This window comes from Tinamus guttatus, unplaced genomic scaffold (assembly GCF_059628265.1).
Source record: "Tinamus guttatus ecotype Peru unplaced genomic scaffold, ASM5962826v1 Tinamus_guttatus_pri_ptg000470l, whole genome shotgun sequence".
Taxonomy (NCBI): Eukaryota; Metazoa; Chordata; class Aves; order Tinamiformes; family Tinamidae; genus Tinamus; species Tinamus guttatus.
This window is the reverse complement of record NW_028289004.1, coordinates 644,985-662,361: the sequence shown is the minus strand read 5'-3', so window position 1 is coordinate 662,361 and position 17,377 is coordinate 644,985. Positions and strand designations below refer to the sequence as shown.

The 17,377-nt window shown below is 43.1% G+C and overlaps 1 protein-coding gene across 2 annotated transcripts in view; it reads right to left on the bottom strand.

Annotated features, from left to right (window-relative positions):
• The window catches only part of NHS (NHS actin remodeling regulator), a 237,064-nt gene that overhangs the window by 12,995 nt on the left and 206,692 nt on the right, over positions 1–17,377 (bottom strand). For both annotated transcript variants that reach the window (XM_088532724.1, XM_088532725.1), the window contains exons 2-3: positions 10,106–10,258; positions 7,966–8,099 (exon numbers count right to left, since the gene is read on the bottom strand). In XM_088532724.1, coding sequence (XP_088388850.1) covers positions 7,966–8,099; positions 10,106–10,258 — 287 coding nt within the window. The remainder of the gene's footprint in view (positions 1–7,965; positions 8,100–10,105; positions 10,259–17,377) is intronic.

The window sequence follows — 17,377 nt, the reverse complement described above, 5'->3', positions numbered from 1 at the left end:
GAACCACAGACCTCGGTTTGAATGACTTTGCATTATATGGTCCCCTCTCAAAAATGATAATTAAAAAATAAAAAAATAGAAAATAAAAGCTGTGCTGAGGCTGCAAAGACTTAAGTTTTAGTCCTGACCTACTCTATTTTGAGACATGCAGAACTTGCAGCACCTGATCCCATGTACAATGTTAAAACTGAGTGAAGGCTCCAAAACAAGCCGTCCATAAGCTTTTTAGGAGAGCAGAAGGAGAAAATAAAATCTGGGATTGCTCCCAGACGGCATTTCTAGCAGGGCAGCCAGGTTGCTGCAAAACCAACTCTAAGCTGTGATAAGGTCCTTGCCATAGGACAAACACTTCCATTAGTGCTATAACTTGGATAGAGATAATGAATGCATTAACATTTTAAGCCTACTCTTCAGATACATAAGAATGATTTCAACATTCATCAGTTTTCAGTAACCTGCTCTAAGCAGATTTGCATCAGTAAAAAGAATCAGTTTTTGAAATGAAACTCAGCTTCCCCATGGAAGGAGTCAGGGGATCTCTGTGGAGGGCTGAGCCTGGTGGAGACAGATGCTGCTGAGGCGACAAGAGTTCAGGATACAAGAAATCTTCTACATCTCTTAGCTGTTGCACAGAGGTCCACAGTAGTACTGGCCAGTGCACAAGACGAAGGAGGTGAGGAAGAACCTCCTGCCCACCAAGTCTGAGCACAAGTAGATGCACGAGCCGCCCATGGGCAAACTGGTGAGAGCTCAGCTCTGGCTGCAGGGAGACTAGCACAGGCTGATAAAGAAGCTGCCTATATATCCTGTTGGTGCAGGGTTACTATACTGTCCTAGAGCATTGCTCCGCCTTTCTGACCCCACTGAGAAAGTGCACAAGGACCCAAGGAGATTATTTCATGTGCCAGAGTCTCACATCTCTATTTAAGCACAGCAGGGCAAACTTCCTAGACTGGAGTCTCACCTGCTTCTCAACATGCATCACAATAAAAACTAGAAAAATCAAGGGCTGATGAGTGTCCCTGCTTCACCCTGCCACGGGGACAGAGAATGACAGAGATGTACTGAGAAGAGGATGGACAAATTGTAAGCAGGTCCCAAATGCAGGTTACAGGGAACATTTCCCTTCCTACTGTCAAAGTGGTCATCCTGAAAATGCCTGTGCCGTCACTATGGCACCAAGGGGTCCCTAGGAGTCTCCTACAGCCTGTCTGTACATGGTGCCCAACATAGTGGCAGCTGAGACTCTTTCGATCATAGCAGTAGTGGCATCATTGAAACAGCTCCTAGCTGGGGAAGGGAGAGATCTGCTTTGCTTTAAATGTTCTTATTCAACTCAGAAGACCAGAATATCTCTAAATGTCTTGAGTAAACACATAATTGAGCAAGAAATTATTATTATATACCCAAGGCTTTTCTGGTCTGATGGGCAAATCTGCAGTTAGACAGTTTTCAAAGTGAATTTCTTTTATGTGTCTGCACTTGGCAAACAGTAACGGTGATAATCAATCTGTTAAATACAAAACTAAAATACGTTAAAGAGGCATTTTCTTTAATGGGCTAGGATTGCTTTGGAACCAAATTGGTGTATAATTGCTTGAATAGGGATTTATTCTGCAGCCACTGACAAATGAGAGCATCTTTATTTGTCTAAGCTATCCCATCAGCTTCAGTTGCTGAGATGTCATTGGAAATGCTCTTGAATCTTTGCTTGGCAGCAAAAATCTTAGTTGCGTATGCACAAGATCTGATTTCTCCTGCTCTTCATCTCTTCAATGGTAAAGTCTTTGGTTTCTGTGCACTGCAACAAAAAAAGTCAGATGTCTAAGTCTGAGCTACTCAGTTAGGCTCTGTTTATACTGAAACAGCAAGAGACCGCCACTGAGCAATTCAGCTCCCCCTCCTTCAGCAGCTAGCTTGGGGGAGATGCATCACTTCTGAATATTCTCCTCAGTGATTTTAAGAGGGGCCTAGGATTGTTTGCAGATACCTGAGTCAGGACACATGAATCATGAATCACATTTTAGCTAATGAAAATCTTAAATCCCATCAGTACAGTGACAAAGAAACAATTTTGCAGGAACAAACTTGTCAGGCTCCAACTCCATTTATTGTCCCAGGCCAACTCCATTTATTGTCCCAGGTCTGGGATCAGAAGGGGGAAATAAAGGGGCTAATAACAGTACAAAATAGCGCTTAATTCCATCTTTTCCACCCCTAAAGCTTTGAAATGTCCCAGGTCAGAATTTTACAAGTTATAAAGGAAGGCTAGTGCAATAAGCATCCTGTGAGTTAGATTATGTATCCACCTAGCCTGCTTTATTTATAGTGATAGTGCTACAAAAAATACAGTAATTTCAAAGTCAGTGTGCACACTGCACAAGTGAGGGGAAAAGCATAAAACCAAGCATGAAATAATTGTTTTTTCTCTAGACAATTAAAGATGTTTGAGAGCGTTTTCAAGAGCTGTAGGCGTTTATCCTCGACGTGTTCACCTGATTTAGACCTGCTGAAGTGGATTCCTTCCCCATCCCCTTCAGCATTAGTGTAAAACCTGTGCAGACCATTTATGCAGCATCTTATCTCACAGGAAATCTGGGTGGCTGACTCACAGGCCCTGCAGCACCAGTGTAGGCTGGAGGAGCCCTCAAAGCCTTGCTGAGGGGTGGCCTGGCTAGCAACACAACTGTATTCTCTAGAGGATTATATTTTTACTCCTGCTGCCTAAAAGTCACAGGTAAGAGATGGGCATGCAGGCTCAATAGTATTTACGACTTCAGGTTCCTATAGCAATGGATCTCCTTCCTAGGATGACCGTAGGAATAAAATGGGTGTTATGCACCTTGAGCACAGCATTAGCATACAGTTTAAGCACCAGTTAGCTTCAAATGTAGCCTTCTTCTAGCAGTGAACAAAACACCTGCAGGAGGCTTTCATCCAAACCAAATACAGAAATAATGCATCCTCATCAGCAGGACATCCTGACTTTACATTTGAAAACGACCATTTGTATATCGGAAAGATGATAGACAGAAGAAAGGTGAACTGCAGCTTAATCCCAGCCTAATCCTGACTCCTCCTGTGGCCAGGGTGAAACTCCCTTTCTCAGCCTCTCTTCCTGTAAACTGGAGAACTTGTTGCTCCATTAACTTGCAGTCTCTCAGGGAAAAGTCAGTGACTGAAATGTGAGAAAAATTAAAGGTCTTCTACACAAAAAAGAAATACTCATAAAAGGTGAGCACCTTTCCAGTGTTTTCAGGGCACAGCTGACTACTTTAGCTAGATATTAACATTCATTGCTGTGCAGCATATTTCTTAGGCAGTCAAATTAACACTGGAAGTGAAAACAACAGGAATACTTCTGACTGTATATTTCTGCTGAGAAAAGCATTCCGGTTTGCCTGCCTACTCTCATCATTTACATGTCCATATGCTTCACGCTCCTCAAGTTTATGTTTCATGTGCTTGTGGGTGTTTTATTTTATTTTGGAGCATCACAAATGCGATCTGTTAGGAGTACTGACAATCATTTAATGATTAATGTGCTGCTCCAATGTTTTGACGAGGTAAAGATAAAAATAAGACTTGTTTTCTGACAGAAGTCATACCACACACGGCATTCTGGCAGCTGAAGCCACAAAATAAAAATGCTATAATGCAGGATAGTAGGTATTACGCGTATTGCACACATGGTACTATGCAAGTTCATTCTGATGAATTGCATCAGACAGCTTTTGTCTTTAAAGAACAGGCAGGATTTGCATACAGAAAATGAACAGCCCAGGTAATACCTGGCCCTTAACTCAGTCCTTCTTTGCTGAGGTTCGGTTTGCTTCCACACAAAATTCTGGGAAATTAGTATATGCAATCTCCTTTCCCTTTGCTGGGGACTAAGACTATGGGAATATTTCTGAAATGTCAGGAAGATGGAATAAATGACCTGATGAATTCTTTCCATTTCACATTTCCTCTAGGCCTCAGAGAGAGGCAAGACTTGCCTGGAAAACAGAGGCCTCCTGCTTCTTCACCCTTAAATCATGCCCGGATTCTATTTATAAGGAAACTAATATTGAACTTGGTGCAGTTGTGAATGTGAGTTTCCAAGTATAATAGGTGCCCTGCTGCATCTCCCGTATTTTATTGCAGCAGCCCTGTCAGGAGGTTTGGGAGGAGGTGTGTTCCCGTGACATCCAAATTGTGAATCTGAGTGTTGGACTTTCGGAGTTTTGCTGGATGGACTCGGGAAAACAGGGAAAGGAAAAATGTGAAGGAGATGAGACAGCAGTTTGAGCTGCAGTTAGAATGACACAGCATCTTCCTACTTGATGGCCTCAGCAGCACTACAAGCAAGGTTGTCATGGGAACGTGCATAAGAAACACTTCTCCTATTTTCGTAAGTCTGCGCCTTCCTCAGATTACGCTTTATTTCCTACATTGGCAAAAGTTGTTCAGTGAATGATACTTATAAATCTGTTCGCTTGTGTATGTCTTTCACGCACAGACAGACTAAGTGGGCCAGAGTATTTAAGCTTGAAAAATGAATGACTGGGATGACTATGAAAATAAAATCACGTCTGAAAAAAAAACAGGTATGGAGAAGATGAATGAGGAAGCATTATTTGCTGTTTCTCACAGTTGAAGTACTAGAAGGCATCCAATGAAATTATGAAGTATAGCATTTAAAATAAACAAAAAAAAAAACGGATACATTTTAATTCAGATTGTCACAGGATGCTTTTGAAGCTAAAGTTATCAATTCACTAAAAATGGATTAGACAAATTAAGGGCAGGCTGGGTTTTTTGTTTGTTTGTTTGTTTTTTTCCCTGTGGCTATTATTCTGTATCTGATTTCTGTCTCAAGAGCTCTGTAACCAATTACTGCACTAAATTGGAAGGATAAATCATGGGAAGGTTCACTCCATAATATTATGTTATTATCCCTGTTTTCTGAAGGATCCTCTGCTGGCCTCTAGGCTAAGTGGGCCTTTCACCAGGCAAAGCAGGGCACTTCCTATAACCAGGCGAGGCTGTAGAGCTAGCCCCAAGGATTTCTGTCTGGGATACAAAAGATCCTATGACAGACAGTAGTCTGCAGTAGCAATTCTCTGCTTCCTCTCCCTGGCAAAGTGATTGTGTGGTGGAACGGTCCAAAACTGCCTTCTTGGACCACTCATGCTGCTATTTGTCATTTTGGATTATGATTTCATCTGGCCTTGCTTGGAAATTGTGGCGCTTTGGTATCTTCCTCCCTGTACAAATAGTCATGCTTAAAAGTGAATCTTATGAGTTATGGTTGAGTTTCTCTGTGGTTACTATACAAATGCAGGATCTTTGGAAAGGCTGATGATAGTCACCTAACTGTAGGAAAAAAAAACACACAAAACAAAACAATCAAACAACAACAACAAAAAAAATAGCCTGGATACCTATGCTGGGCCAGACAACACAAGTGACCCGAATTTCAGCAGCTTTCAGTTCTCATAAAAGTAGTTTGAAGTTGTCTCAAATCAAGCCACTTCTTTCAATGCTGTATTGTATGTATTGAACTTGGATTGCCAGTTAGAAAACTTAGATCCTGCATTTTTTTTTAATTTCAATTTTTATTTTCCCAATTTACAAGACACACCAAAGGTGACTTTTATTGTTGATTTATTCCTTTCACCGGCACTTTTTCAATGTCTCAGAAAAGAAGAATACAGAATAGACTGCTCTTCCATGAATAAAAATTGTTGTAGAATTTAACATCTTTATTTTATTGATGAATAGACAGTGCAATCAACAGGCATCAGTTATCAAACGTAATCTACTGCTCCTGAAGGACATGTACATTTGCAGAAGTCAAAAAGCTTAGGGCAGGGTAACCAGTATCAGCAGCTTCAACTTTCTCTTGTTATGAATTAGTAACTCATGAAGACTGGCACAATATCAACTAGGTATTAATAGCCATCTTTTGATGACATACAGCATCTTTTGAAAATCTCTGATAAACTCTCCACCAGACAGAGCACTCATGTACAGTTTAATCTTGCTTTGTTCTCCCTTGGAATTTGCCTTGTGAACAAGGGATTCTCCAAAAAAAAAGTGGGTCAAGGCACTTTGGAATATTCCAGCCTAGGAATAGTTGTAATTTCTAAAGAAGAACATTGCCAAATGGCTTGAAATCAATTGGATTGCAACCTCCAAGTAACTCTCATTTGCTCCTCCTTAGGGGAGCACTGAGTCTGGTCAGCTTCCAAAAACAGTGGGCACAAGGCTTAATGTTTTCTCTCTTCAAAAGAAAAAGGTGGACTTGTTGGTAAAGCCAAGAGTCTGTATTCAGCATGACAATTTTGCTAACAGATACAGGATTCAGAGGATTGCTCACTATTATCATTTTGTGTTACAGATGGAAGTAATGTTGCAAATGCATTGCAAATGCATTGGTTGTTTTCCAAACACAGCAAAGACTCGGGCCTTTCACCACTAACAATGCAATTTCAAAAGACATGCCGTGCTCCCATCTGATACTAACAAAGAGATCAAGAGAGATGTATCTTCTATATATTGTGCAAATTTTTATTTGTAACCTGTGCCGGTGTGCAATTTAACATCATCTCTCCCTTACCTTTCAGTGACCCTACATCAGCACTATCTTTGGTAATGTGTTATAAAAGAAAGGAGGTCTGTTTCCCCTTTACGCCTTCCTACTCTCTTCTATGCTGTCTCTTAATCCCGGAACACCTTTTTCCAATTGATTCATAACGCTTAAAAATTTAATCAGTTCAAGGCTCACAGGTGATACTTTCCTTGAAATTATCCAGATAAGCTGCCCCAAAACCAAAACAACCAAATTAATCCCAAACTTTTCAAGGACTTCATGCTTTCTAAGGAGAAATACAATTCTTTATACAGACTTGCTCAAGGTTTGGTTCTTCAACATGTGCTTTACACTGTGACTCCTTTACCATTATAGCATTTCTATATCATTAATATAAATGGATTAGGATGAGTGAATTTGGGTTTTTAAGATAAGTAGGTGCCTATTCAGTAGCTACACATTTATAATGTGCTCATGGCTATAGTATTTCTGTAGATTTGAACCTGGCTGATAGTATTTCTCTAGTATTTCTGTAGATTTGAACCTGCCCATGGAAGATATGTCCATTGTTATGCTGAGAGCTGCCATGAGGCATATGCATCACTGAAGTCAAATTAAGGTCTGACCTGTGGAGTTTAAATGCAATTTAAGGAACTGAATGGATTTTAGCACGGGGGAGAATTTGTCTACAGAGAAGCTTTTATAGAGGAACAAAGTTTGACTGAAACCAGTGGGAATTAGGGACACAATCAGAGTTAAATCTGGGATCTGAGTGTATTCAACACTAACTTGATTCAAACTAGTGCAGCAGTGGCAAGTCAGCACAGACATACAGGACCAGATCTTCAGTTGGAGCTTCCACCTGGCTGCTATGAAGGTAGTTGTGAGAAACGCGGAATCTGAAAAAAGTTGCATGAAAGTGGTCACTGCAGCATAAGGCCATCACCCCTGTTTGGAAACAGTGGTTCCTTATGGCTGGAGAAGTACTGCTGAGCCCATCTGCAGCCAGAGGAGCCTCAAGCCATTAATCAGAGCCCTTGAATTCTTGGCACTTAGCAATGATAATTCCAGGACTGTAATTGCAGCATTCCTTCCTGGATGTGCTACCTTAAGGAATGAAACACAAAAGACTGTGGATTGGCATACGAATGAGTGAGTGTAACTGTCTGCTGGCCACACATGCAAAATGAGATGTTTCTTAGTGGAAACCCGCCCTGAAGTTTGCTGCTGTAAGCTGTTACCTGAGTAACTTTACTGATCAGTCGTTTGCATCAACTGCGTTGTACCTGCAAGCACTCACTGGGAGACTGTGAACTACTGTCAGACTAAGGTCCCACAATTAATAATATGTTCATATGTGAGAGCTGCAGTGCACAGGAAAGACTTACAGGGAGCAAGTGCCGGTCCTTTATCGCTTGTCTCTTTTGACTGCAGATTGCAGGGAAGGGAGGAAAAGGGGGAGCCACCACAGAGATGGAGCCTTGGACTTTTTGCTCTCTGATATCACCTCGGTTTCGATGCTCTGTTTTGGAGAAGAAATAAGCCGTGAGTACTTTTGGAGTATTGGAGACATGTGTATGTCTTTACTAACAATGAAACTGAGACATGGATAGGATGTTGAATACAGTTTGTTCTCTTCTTCACTGACATTATTTTTATCGTTGTTGTAGTTGAAGGGGAGAAGCATAGACTGGACTCTCAGCACCCTGGAAATGCAATGTTTATAGCACGCACTGCTACACTGCAGTGTGCATGTTGAAGGTGAAAACATTGAGATACACATTAAAATCTGCACTTAATAAACAGTATAAAATATACCCCTCTGAGGGTAATGAAGGAAACAGTGCCAGGTAGGATTTCCTTCCTTGGCTGCACAGCCATACCGGGTCCTGCATGCTAGCTTGGCATCTTGAAGGTTGCTGCTGTGGCAGCTCCTTGTCCAGAACTACTTCTGGTTAAACAGATAAAGAGATAATGAAATCCTGATAAAAGAAATAGGTGAGACACAATTAACACGTTCAGGGTAAATTTCAGAACATAGCTTCTCTCCAAAACACATAATCGTTTAGAGAATAAAATAGAGCAACACACACGACAAACTGCCTGCTGAATCTGTCTAGCTGCCAGTAAATATGGAGCATGGGGAGCTGCCAAAACTGCGATTTGTCTTTCAAAAGTGATGAGGCATTTTCTGCCAGCTGCCTTTCTGAGCAGCTGTGAGGCTCTCTCCTGCCCACGAGGTGGCAGGCGGAGATCAGCCTCTGCGGCTGGGACAACCGCAAAGCAGATCCGCGAAGAATGGAAAAGGCAAATTCTGTTCTAATTTTAACACTGCTATGGCTGCAATTCCTCTTTATGGCTCTTTGCAGTGCTATGAAGACATACTGCACCTACGGTGTGTTTCTGAGCTAAAATCAGCCTAGAGGCTCAAGTGTGGTCATTAATTGGAATGTTTTATCCAGCTAACAGATGCTACACAGAACCAAGTGATCGATTATTGTTATAACCTAGTAATAGTAATAAATGAGCAAGAAAATTATAGCTGTTGATGCAAAACCTACCATACCAGAGGCTGTTGCTGAACAGCAAGGTGACCAGCATAGACACAGAAGAAAGAAAGGGTTGTTTGCTTGCTTTTACCTATTTCCTTTAATTTTTTTCCCTTGGTTAGATTGCCAGTGAAAGCTAACCTCTGCCCATCTTCAGCATTCCCTGTAGGATACTGTTTGAGGATTATGCAGATATTTTCACCTAGTAAATTCTCCTTATGGCAGGGATCCAGGAGACCTTGTTTGCTCCCACTTCCTCCTTGGATTACGTTATGCTTTTTGAGGTTCCAGGTCTCAAGTTTGTTAGGCCCTATTAGGAAGTGTTCCCTAACGTGGAGAGAGGAGACCTCCTAGGTCAAGCTACCTGGGGTATCACATTTGGCTTTTAGCTACCACCCTTGAAGGATGCAAGTCTCCTCCAGGACCTGTATGATGCTTGTAGACCCCATGCAGATATCTCATCTTCTGTGGAGTCTCTCTAATACCACTGGGCTTCCAGTTTTAGCCTTTGGAAAGCCAACCCTTATCTGTCCTCAAACTGAGGCATCATTTAACATCTCTTTAGCAAAAGGAGACAAGATATTCCTATCAAAACAGACACTGCCTCGAACCTTTTGGGGCAGTAGTGTGAATTCATTCACATATACCATTCACACATGCCCAAAAAGGTTTCCAGAAGAGCTCTGGAAAATCAAAGTAGACTTACTTATTATTTCTATTGATTTTTATTTTGTTTTCTTAGTAAGAAAAAACCTATGAAAATAGAATATAAAACAGAAAAGTAAAAAAATCCTTTTCAGCTCCAGCAATCAATCCAAATGAGCCAAAGAAAACATGAGACTTCTTTCCTCAGCTTGATTTGCTAGACTGAGTGCCTGAGCCCCTGCAGAGGCCAGCACCCACAGCCCTAGCCGCGTGCCCGAGCACCCCTCCGATGCCCTCGGGGCAGCGCGTGGAGGCGTCGCGCGCGAGCGCCTACCTCTGCGCAAGGCTCGCAGGTTCTGCTTGGCGTGGTGGTGCAGCTCCTCCACGCACGGCGGCCTCGTGGAGGGGAGGAAGATATTTCTTTGCTGATGCCAAGGTGCTCGGTAATAGACACTCAGTTTGCTCTCTGCATCCAGGTTGGAGACAGCTGCAGAAGGAAAACAAAATGCAAAATAAGACTTTGAGCCTTTGCTATATCAACTTCCCCAAGAGCAAAGGACCTCGCTTGGAGCAGAAGCAGCAAGAATGAGCACTGAAGATGTTGCCTCTCCTCCCACCAAGTAACAGTGACCATTATCTTCGCGGGGTGTCTCTACTAGGGAATACCTAGGCAGTGCCTTTTTGTTTGATCATGCATGGCTGTAAGGAGGAGAGTAGGTGTAATACTAAGTCAACATCAAATGCATGGACTGAGGGACAACAATTTGACATATGGCTAACTGAAAACACAAAGAAACTAAACAATGTTCACATGACAATATCTTGAACCACAGCCAATAGGAATGGAGCCTCCAGCCACCCAGGCTCACTACCACTCACCCAGTCTTCTACCTCACTACATTGTGCTGTGCTTCATTCATTTCTGGCATAGTTTGCTAGCTCTTTCCCTTCCAGTGCTTAAAGACAGAGGTTAACTGGCCATCCTGCTGAGTGACTTTAACTGTAGCCTGTCAAAAAATGTTGTCTTAGGAGAGAGGAATATTTGAGGGACTGAAACATTTCATTTCCCCTAGAGAGAATCTTGCAAGACTTCCTAGGAAAGTTGCATGAACTAAGTCCATTTAAGGAAGAAGGAGATTCCTCAGGACCTACAGGGACTCAAGAAAGATGAGTGTAAATTCAGTGTATTCAGTAACTAATTTTACAAGGAGGAAAATACTCCACAGTCAGGAGGACCACAGCCTTAGCATGGCGGTAGAGAGCAGACTTGTCCCACCATGCCCGTGGCCCTCCAGAAGCAGCAATGTACTTTGTTTTCCCAGGAGGGAACACCTCCTTTCTGGCCACTGCTGTCTCTTGTAAAGCTAAGGAGTTGCTCTGTTTCGCTTACAGGCCAGCACAAAATGATTCAGGAAGACTCTCACCCCTAGAAGGAAGGATGGAGGTAACTTTTAGGGGTCTCCCAGGCTAGCTGAGGAGTCAAAAAGCCGAAGTGTTTTGGGTTGTTTTTCCCCTTGGAAAACACATTCCTCTTCCTTTCCCTAATGTGGCAGTCTAATGTTGCCAAATCTTCCTCAGGCCGCACAGTGTCCCCGACCTTGTCCTTCCTCTCTCCTAACTTTGGAAGGAGACCCAGGAGGTGCTCAAAAGCAGAGCACGAGTGACCTTAGTCTCAGCACTGTCCCGTGTAACAGATGCCCCCGTTCAAGGAGGATCCAAACAGCAGTTTGTAGCTCTACGTTACTGACTCTGCCTATGTGAAACTCCCTTCCTGTTCCTGTTACTTGTCCACTTACAGGGCAAGCATTTTGCAGCAGGGACCTCCCCTTACATTGTTTTTATGGTTCCTGGCAAATGCAGCTCCCAGCCCCTTGCCTGGCAGAGCCCTAGGCACTGCCATGATATGAACAGAAGAGACGTGCCTCTCTCATAAGACGCTGTGGAGTGAAGCTGGAGAACAGAGAGGCTGGCAGAAGGATGGCCAATGCAGTGTATTCTCACCAGCCTTCCAGTTAACTGAGAGACAGCAGTTTTTGAGCAGTTACATGTTCTCCAGGTCTTTACACTCTCCAACAAACAGGGCCGGTTGTCCTTTCTTAAGGGGCAGTCAAGGCAGTGTGCCAGGGAGCTGTTCTCTGGTGGAGCTGTTTTGCTCTTTCTGCTTTTGGTGGTGTCTTTAATGCAAAATAACATTTGCTCAGACTGAAGGCATATTGGTGTTTGGTAGTGAGAATGACACTGGAAATGCTACAGTGGAACTAGAAAAATACAGCAGCAGAAGAAGGAGGAGGGAGCAGACACAAGGGGAGAAACCTAGGGACCAGGCTGTCATGTGCAGGATGTTGACAGACTTCATAGTCTCCTTCGATAAAAAAAACAAAGGAAGCAAAAAAACCTCACCCCAAACCAATATACTGTGCGTCTGGGAAAGTGAGAGTAGTGGTATCATTTGGTGATGGACCTGCTGGAGATCAGATTATAAAAGCTTCAATGTCGCTGAATGAAACTCAAATTCTGACTCTGGTAGGAAGTCTCTCTACTTTTCAGTGTAGTTTTGCAGAATTTTTAATCAGTTTTCACTATTTCTGCAGTGCTACATTCACGCAACTGGTCATCCTGTACATGAATGCACCAGAATAAGAAAAATATGATTGGTGGTGGGGGAGTTAGGATGAATTACAGTAATGTCTAGGTGCTAAACTTAAGGATTTACTAATTAAATTGTTAACATCATAATGATTTAATGTTGCCAAATCACAAGCAGATTTTTTGACAGCTTCTCTGTCTGTCACCACTGCATTAGCCGAATATCTCACTATCACTACCCTTGAGGGTAAGGAGGCACTATTGTTACGGAAACAAAGTAAGTTGTCCAGATTCCACCTATCAGCCTGAATCCTAGAACATTGCCTCTTTCGGAAGCTAAAGACAGGACAAAATTTTCTAAGTGATAGTAACGATACTCCACCCATCCTTTATATCACTGAGGATATGCGCTATTAATGATCACAAATTGTTCTCTGGAGGCTAATGAAATATTAGGCACAAGCAGTTCCTTCATACTCCTAGGGAAAAAAAAAGAAAAAAAAACTGTCTAGACTGTGGCTCTAGTAGCTGTCTGTGATGGAGTTAAATAAGTGAGTGGAAAGTTTTCCCTACTTATGAAATGTTCAGACACATTTCATTAGAATAGAATAGACTTCACTGCAGATTTTAACTTGTGTGAAGCTCTTTTGGCTTCGGCAGCCGTGTTTTACAAGTAAGAAGAGTGGGAGTTGGCTTAATATACTTTGTGTGAGACTTAAAAAAGCAACCGAGTGAATACAGTTCTGCTACGCACCGGCTGTTCGAGGCACACGTTGGCGTTCACAGATAAAATAGCGCGAGCATAACCCCTGTGCCACCCAAGAAGAGGTGCCCTTTAGCAGGCAAACCTCACCGCGTATACTGCTGTACCAGAAGAAAAATAAAGAGCAAATATGTTTCTTATCTCCAAATGATTGTGCCGTGCCCCAGCTAGTGCAGATCTATGTATCTTCTCTTGTTTCCCTACAGCAACTGATTCACTCTGTCAGCGAAATGCCCTGCTGACACCCAGAAAACAGCAATATTTCAGACTATGGACTGAATGGTCCTTTAAAATATGGAGTTACTGGAGTGGATTTTCTAGGAGGCCAGAGGAGGAGCTAAAAGATGTAGCAAGGATGCTGCATGGGGACAAATGCTCTCTGTCTGTGGTGGTGGGAGGAACTCGCAGGAGAGCTTGTAGAAGCGCTGGGGATGCTGGAGGACAATGTTGGCCCACACATAAATAAGTATAAATTTGCCACATATAAAATTAGGCTAGATACACAAAGATTGTGTCCCAGCTTTAGAGTAGTGAAGCTCTGGAAGAAACTCCTGGAAAGGGGAAAGACACCAAGAAACGGCAGAGCCTGATACATTTCTGCAGGGAACAGAAAGATGCGGTGGCCTGAGGAGGGACCGGCTTCTGCTGTGGTCTCGCTGGCTGTTGCTTAGCCCTGTGGCCCTCCAGTTGCTCCTACTCTGATCCCATCTAAGGGTCTGGGCACAGACACGTGGGACGTGAAGCAGCTGCAGGACTGGACTGTGAACTCGCAGGACCCTCGAGTGACTTATTTTATCTTATCTCTTGCCTTCACTGGGCAATTTATATTGTGGCTGTTTTCATAGTGCCTTGCCTGAGTGTGGCTGCAGCCTCTGAGCAACACCATCATGTGCATAATAAATAAAGCAATACAGAAACTGTAAAGCTACGCTCTTTAAATTATTAACGACTGGACATCAAAGTGAATGGGAAAAACCTCTCTACATAAACAGGAAATACAGGATTTTGGACGTCACATCGGGCTTGCTAATATATTTTTAGTGTGTGTTTTGATCAATTTAGAATATACAAGTGAATCGTGCAAACAATCATGCTCATTTCATTCCTGAGTTAAAGTAATTGGTTTTTTGTCATGTGGGATGACAAACCAGCGCGAGACCATTTAAATGGATTCCCCATTACATTTTGTGGTTCCATTAACGTTGGCTGGTTTCCTGACAACCAATGTCAAACAGACGTACTCTAATAGCTGTTCTCATGGGATGGGTTTGAAGGCTCCCAGATAGCTGTTTTATCAAAGTTGATCATATTTATCATTTATAGACCTTTCTCACAGCCACATACTCTCTCTTCCCCTCCCTCCTTCCTTTAGTAATACAAAAAAAAAAAAAGAGGAAAGAAAAAGGACGCCGCCATCGCAGAACGGGATGTGGATGCTTGAAGGTTGTGTGGCTTTAACGCACTCAGGCGTGCCTGTTCTAATAATAACACTGCAAAGGCCAAGCAAGAAAGATTTCTGCTCTATTTATTTGATAGATACCAGGGTTTCCCCCCGACAACTCCGTCTGCTTCCCTAGACGCGTGCCTCTCCCCACACCTCAGTGCCTGCTGCTTCTCAAGTCTCTATAGAAATTTATGTATGTATTACTGAAGCTAGCATTAGGTGCCAAGGAGGGGGGAAGATATTTTCCTACACTTCCTGGCTCAACGAGAAAGCACAATTTGGTGCACAGTGCAAAAAAGTGCAGAGCCTGGAGTGGATATCAGTGGAGCTAGGGCATGCTAAAGGGCAGAAAGCCCAGGGCTGCTGTGCCCCAAATGCCCGTGCAAGAGAAGCTGGACCAACAGCTGCTGGATCCTTGTCAATACATCTGGGGTCCAAAAGGCAAAAAAAAGGGCAGTTAAAGACGTGCAGGCAAGCAACTAAGCCTATTGCTGAGTTATTCTTGAGAGGCTCTAGGGACACAAGCCCTCACCTCACTGCAGGACCCGTGGATGCTGGAGGCGGCAAGACCCTTTTCCTCCAGCACTGAGGAGAGATTGTCCAGTCGTTTTAGCACATGCCATTTTTTTCTGGCCATCTGGGATAAAAACATGGCTTTTGTGCAATTCAGTGTAGTAACAAAGCTGGATATTGCCCCAGCTTTGCATAAGTAGGCCCCTAACATCAGAGGCAGCAGAGTTCAGGCTGATCAAACTTTCCTGGACCCACTGCACAGGTCGGGGCAATTTACTGCCTATTAAGTTCATATGCAAAAACATTTCAAGAAAATGAATTCTGAGAAAGCCGCTAGATCTCTCAAACGCTAGATCATCTGGCAACACATCCAACTTCATCATGCATACTACTGCATAAATGTTTCATTGAGGCAAGTGCTGAGTCTGATGTGGATTTTATTTATAGCCCTGAATGTCTCAAATGCTTCACCCCCTCTTCCTTCTCTGCAACTAAGCACTTGTGTCTTGACTGTCACATTCAGGAGGAGTTAAGTCACATGCTAGAGGCTTAACAATGCTGGCTAGCAACTCACTAAGGATGCTCAGCTCCTTGATTACTTCTTTCTACCAGTCCAGACTGGAAAACCTGCTTTGTAACAGCTTTTCCCACACTTATTTTTGCCATCACGAGGGCAGAAAAATGGAGATGGGGAGTGGACTCAGCAGCCCAAGCCCCAGGATACTGGCTTGGGTGACTGGTCTGAACGTGAAGCCTGGACGGGCACGTCTGCACCGCCACCAGTGCTCGTGAAAAGCGTAGGTAGCTCCAGTGCACACACGCAGGCAGCAACTGCCTCCTGGAAAGGAAAAGGAGGAGGGACGTGACAAAACAAGTTAAGTCTTCAGCTCGGTGTGGGTAGCAGCGTTAACACAATTGTTCTTCTGTTCTGCACTCACAGATGGACAAGACAGCAAATTGTTCAAATTCAAGCAAAAAGGCAGACACCTGACTGACGGCAAAACTCACACCTCCTGCGTACATAATCAGAAGGCCATGATCTCCTAAGATCCTTGTATGTTTTATTTTTCTTCCCAATAGTTACACTTTTCTTGTTGCCACCACAGTTTCTTAGAGCATCCCTATGATGTTTTGCTAGCTCTAGTTATGCTACACTATGGAAATATATTTCCACTATATTGAAATAACAGCTATTTAGGAGGAAAAAATTGATGATGAGTGAACAAAACCCCATCCATATTCAGTGCTCAGTCACCTGAAAAGATTAAAATATTGGAAAGTGTATGACTTCAATGTCATTTTCATGTGCAGATCCTTCAATTTTGCATTTACCTGGTATTCAGTTAACTGGCACAACAACAGCCACAATTCAGGAGGGTTAGGAAGTGTGCGACTCATGTATGTAAGAAGATTATGCTGTTAAGTAATATGCACCTATGTGAAGAGTACCACATGCTAATCCCCTTCTTGGCTTTGCTGCTTTCAATCACCATTGGCGGCATTTGAACATATTTTTAACTGCTTTCCCTAACTGTTGAGCAAGTTACAGTGGTCAGAACAGCACTTGCTGCTTCAAAGTATTTCAAAGCCGTCACTGGGGCATAGACAGTGCCCCCTCAGAAGTACACAGGATTTTACACATTTAAGCCTTTGCGCCTTCAAAGTTCCTCCAGCCAGTGGTTCTGACCTCTGTTTTTATTCCTGCTCTCCAGCCTGTGCTTTACGTTGTCTCTGAGAGCAACTGGGAGTGAAAGAGCTTCATGCGCTCTGCTACCGAATAGCAGCAAATGAAGCCAAACATAGATTTCTGCTGTGTGGGAGTTCAGTTCTAGATTTGCCCTTCTTAAACCTGAGTCAGCCTAGAAAGACAAATGTCATTTTTATTCCGTGGCACATCACATCTTGCGCATACCTATCCATACGTGCACACATGGCTGTGTGTATCTCCAGTCCCATCACACCAAGCTCTGCAGAGGACAAGTCCTTCTGGACTTCATCCCTTCTAATGTATGGAGACAGCAAGTGCTGAAGAGAGGACAACACACTTGTCTATTAATAAACATCCAAAATGTTCAATAATGCATGGGCAGCCACCTGATTCGTGGTCCTTGTTTAGCTGCTGAGAGCAGGAAGCCCATCAGGAAAAGCAGGTTAGTAAGCAAAAAAGGAAAACTAGAGATGAGGTCCAGCTTTATTCCCTGGGCTGCTGAAGACACGCAGCTAGACGAAGTATCCAGTTGTGTATAGCTAGGCATAAAATTAAACTTAATCTGGTTCTATTTCTGATACCACAATCCTGC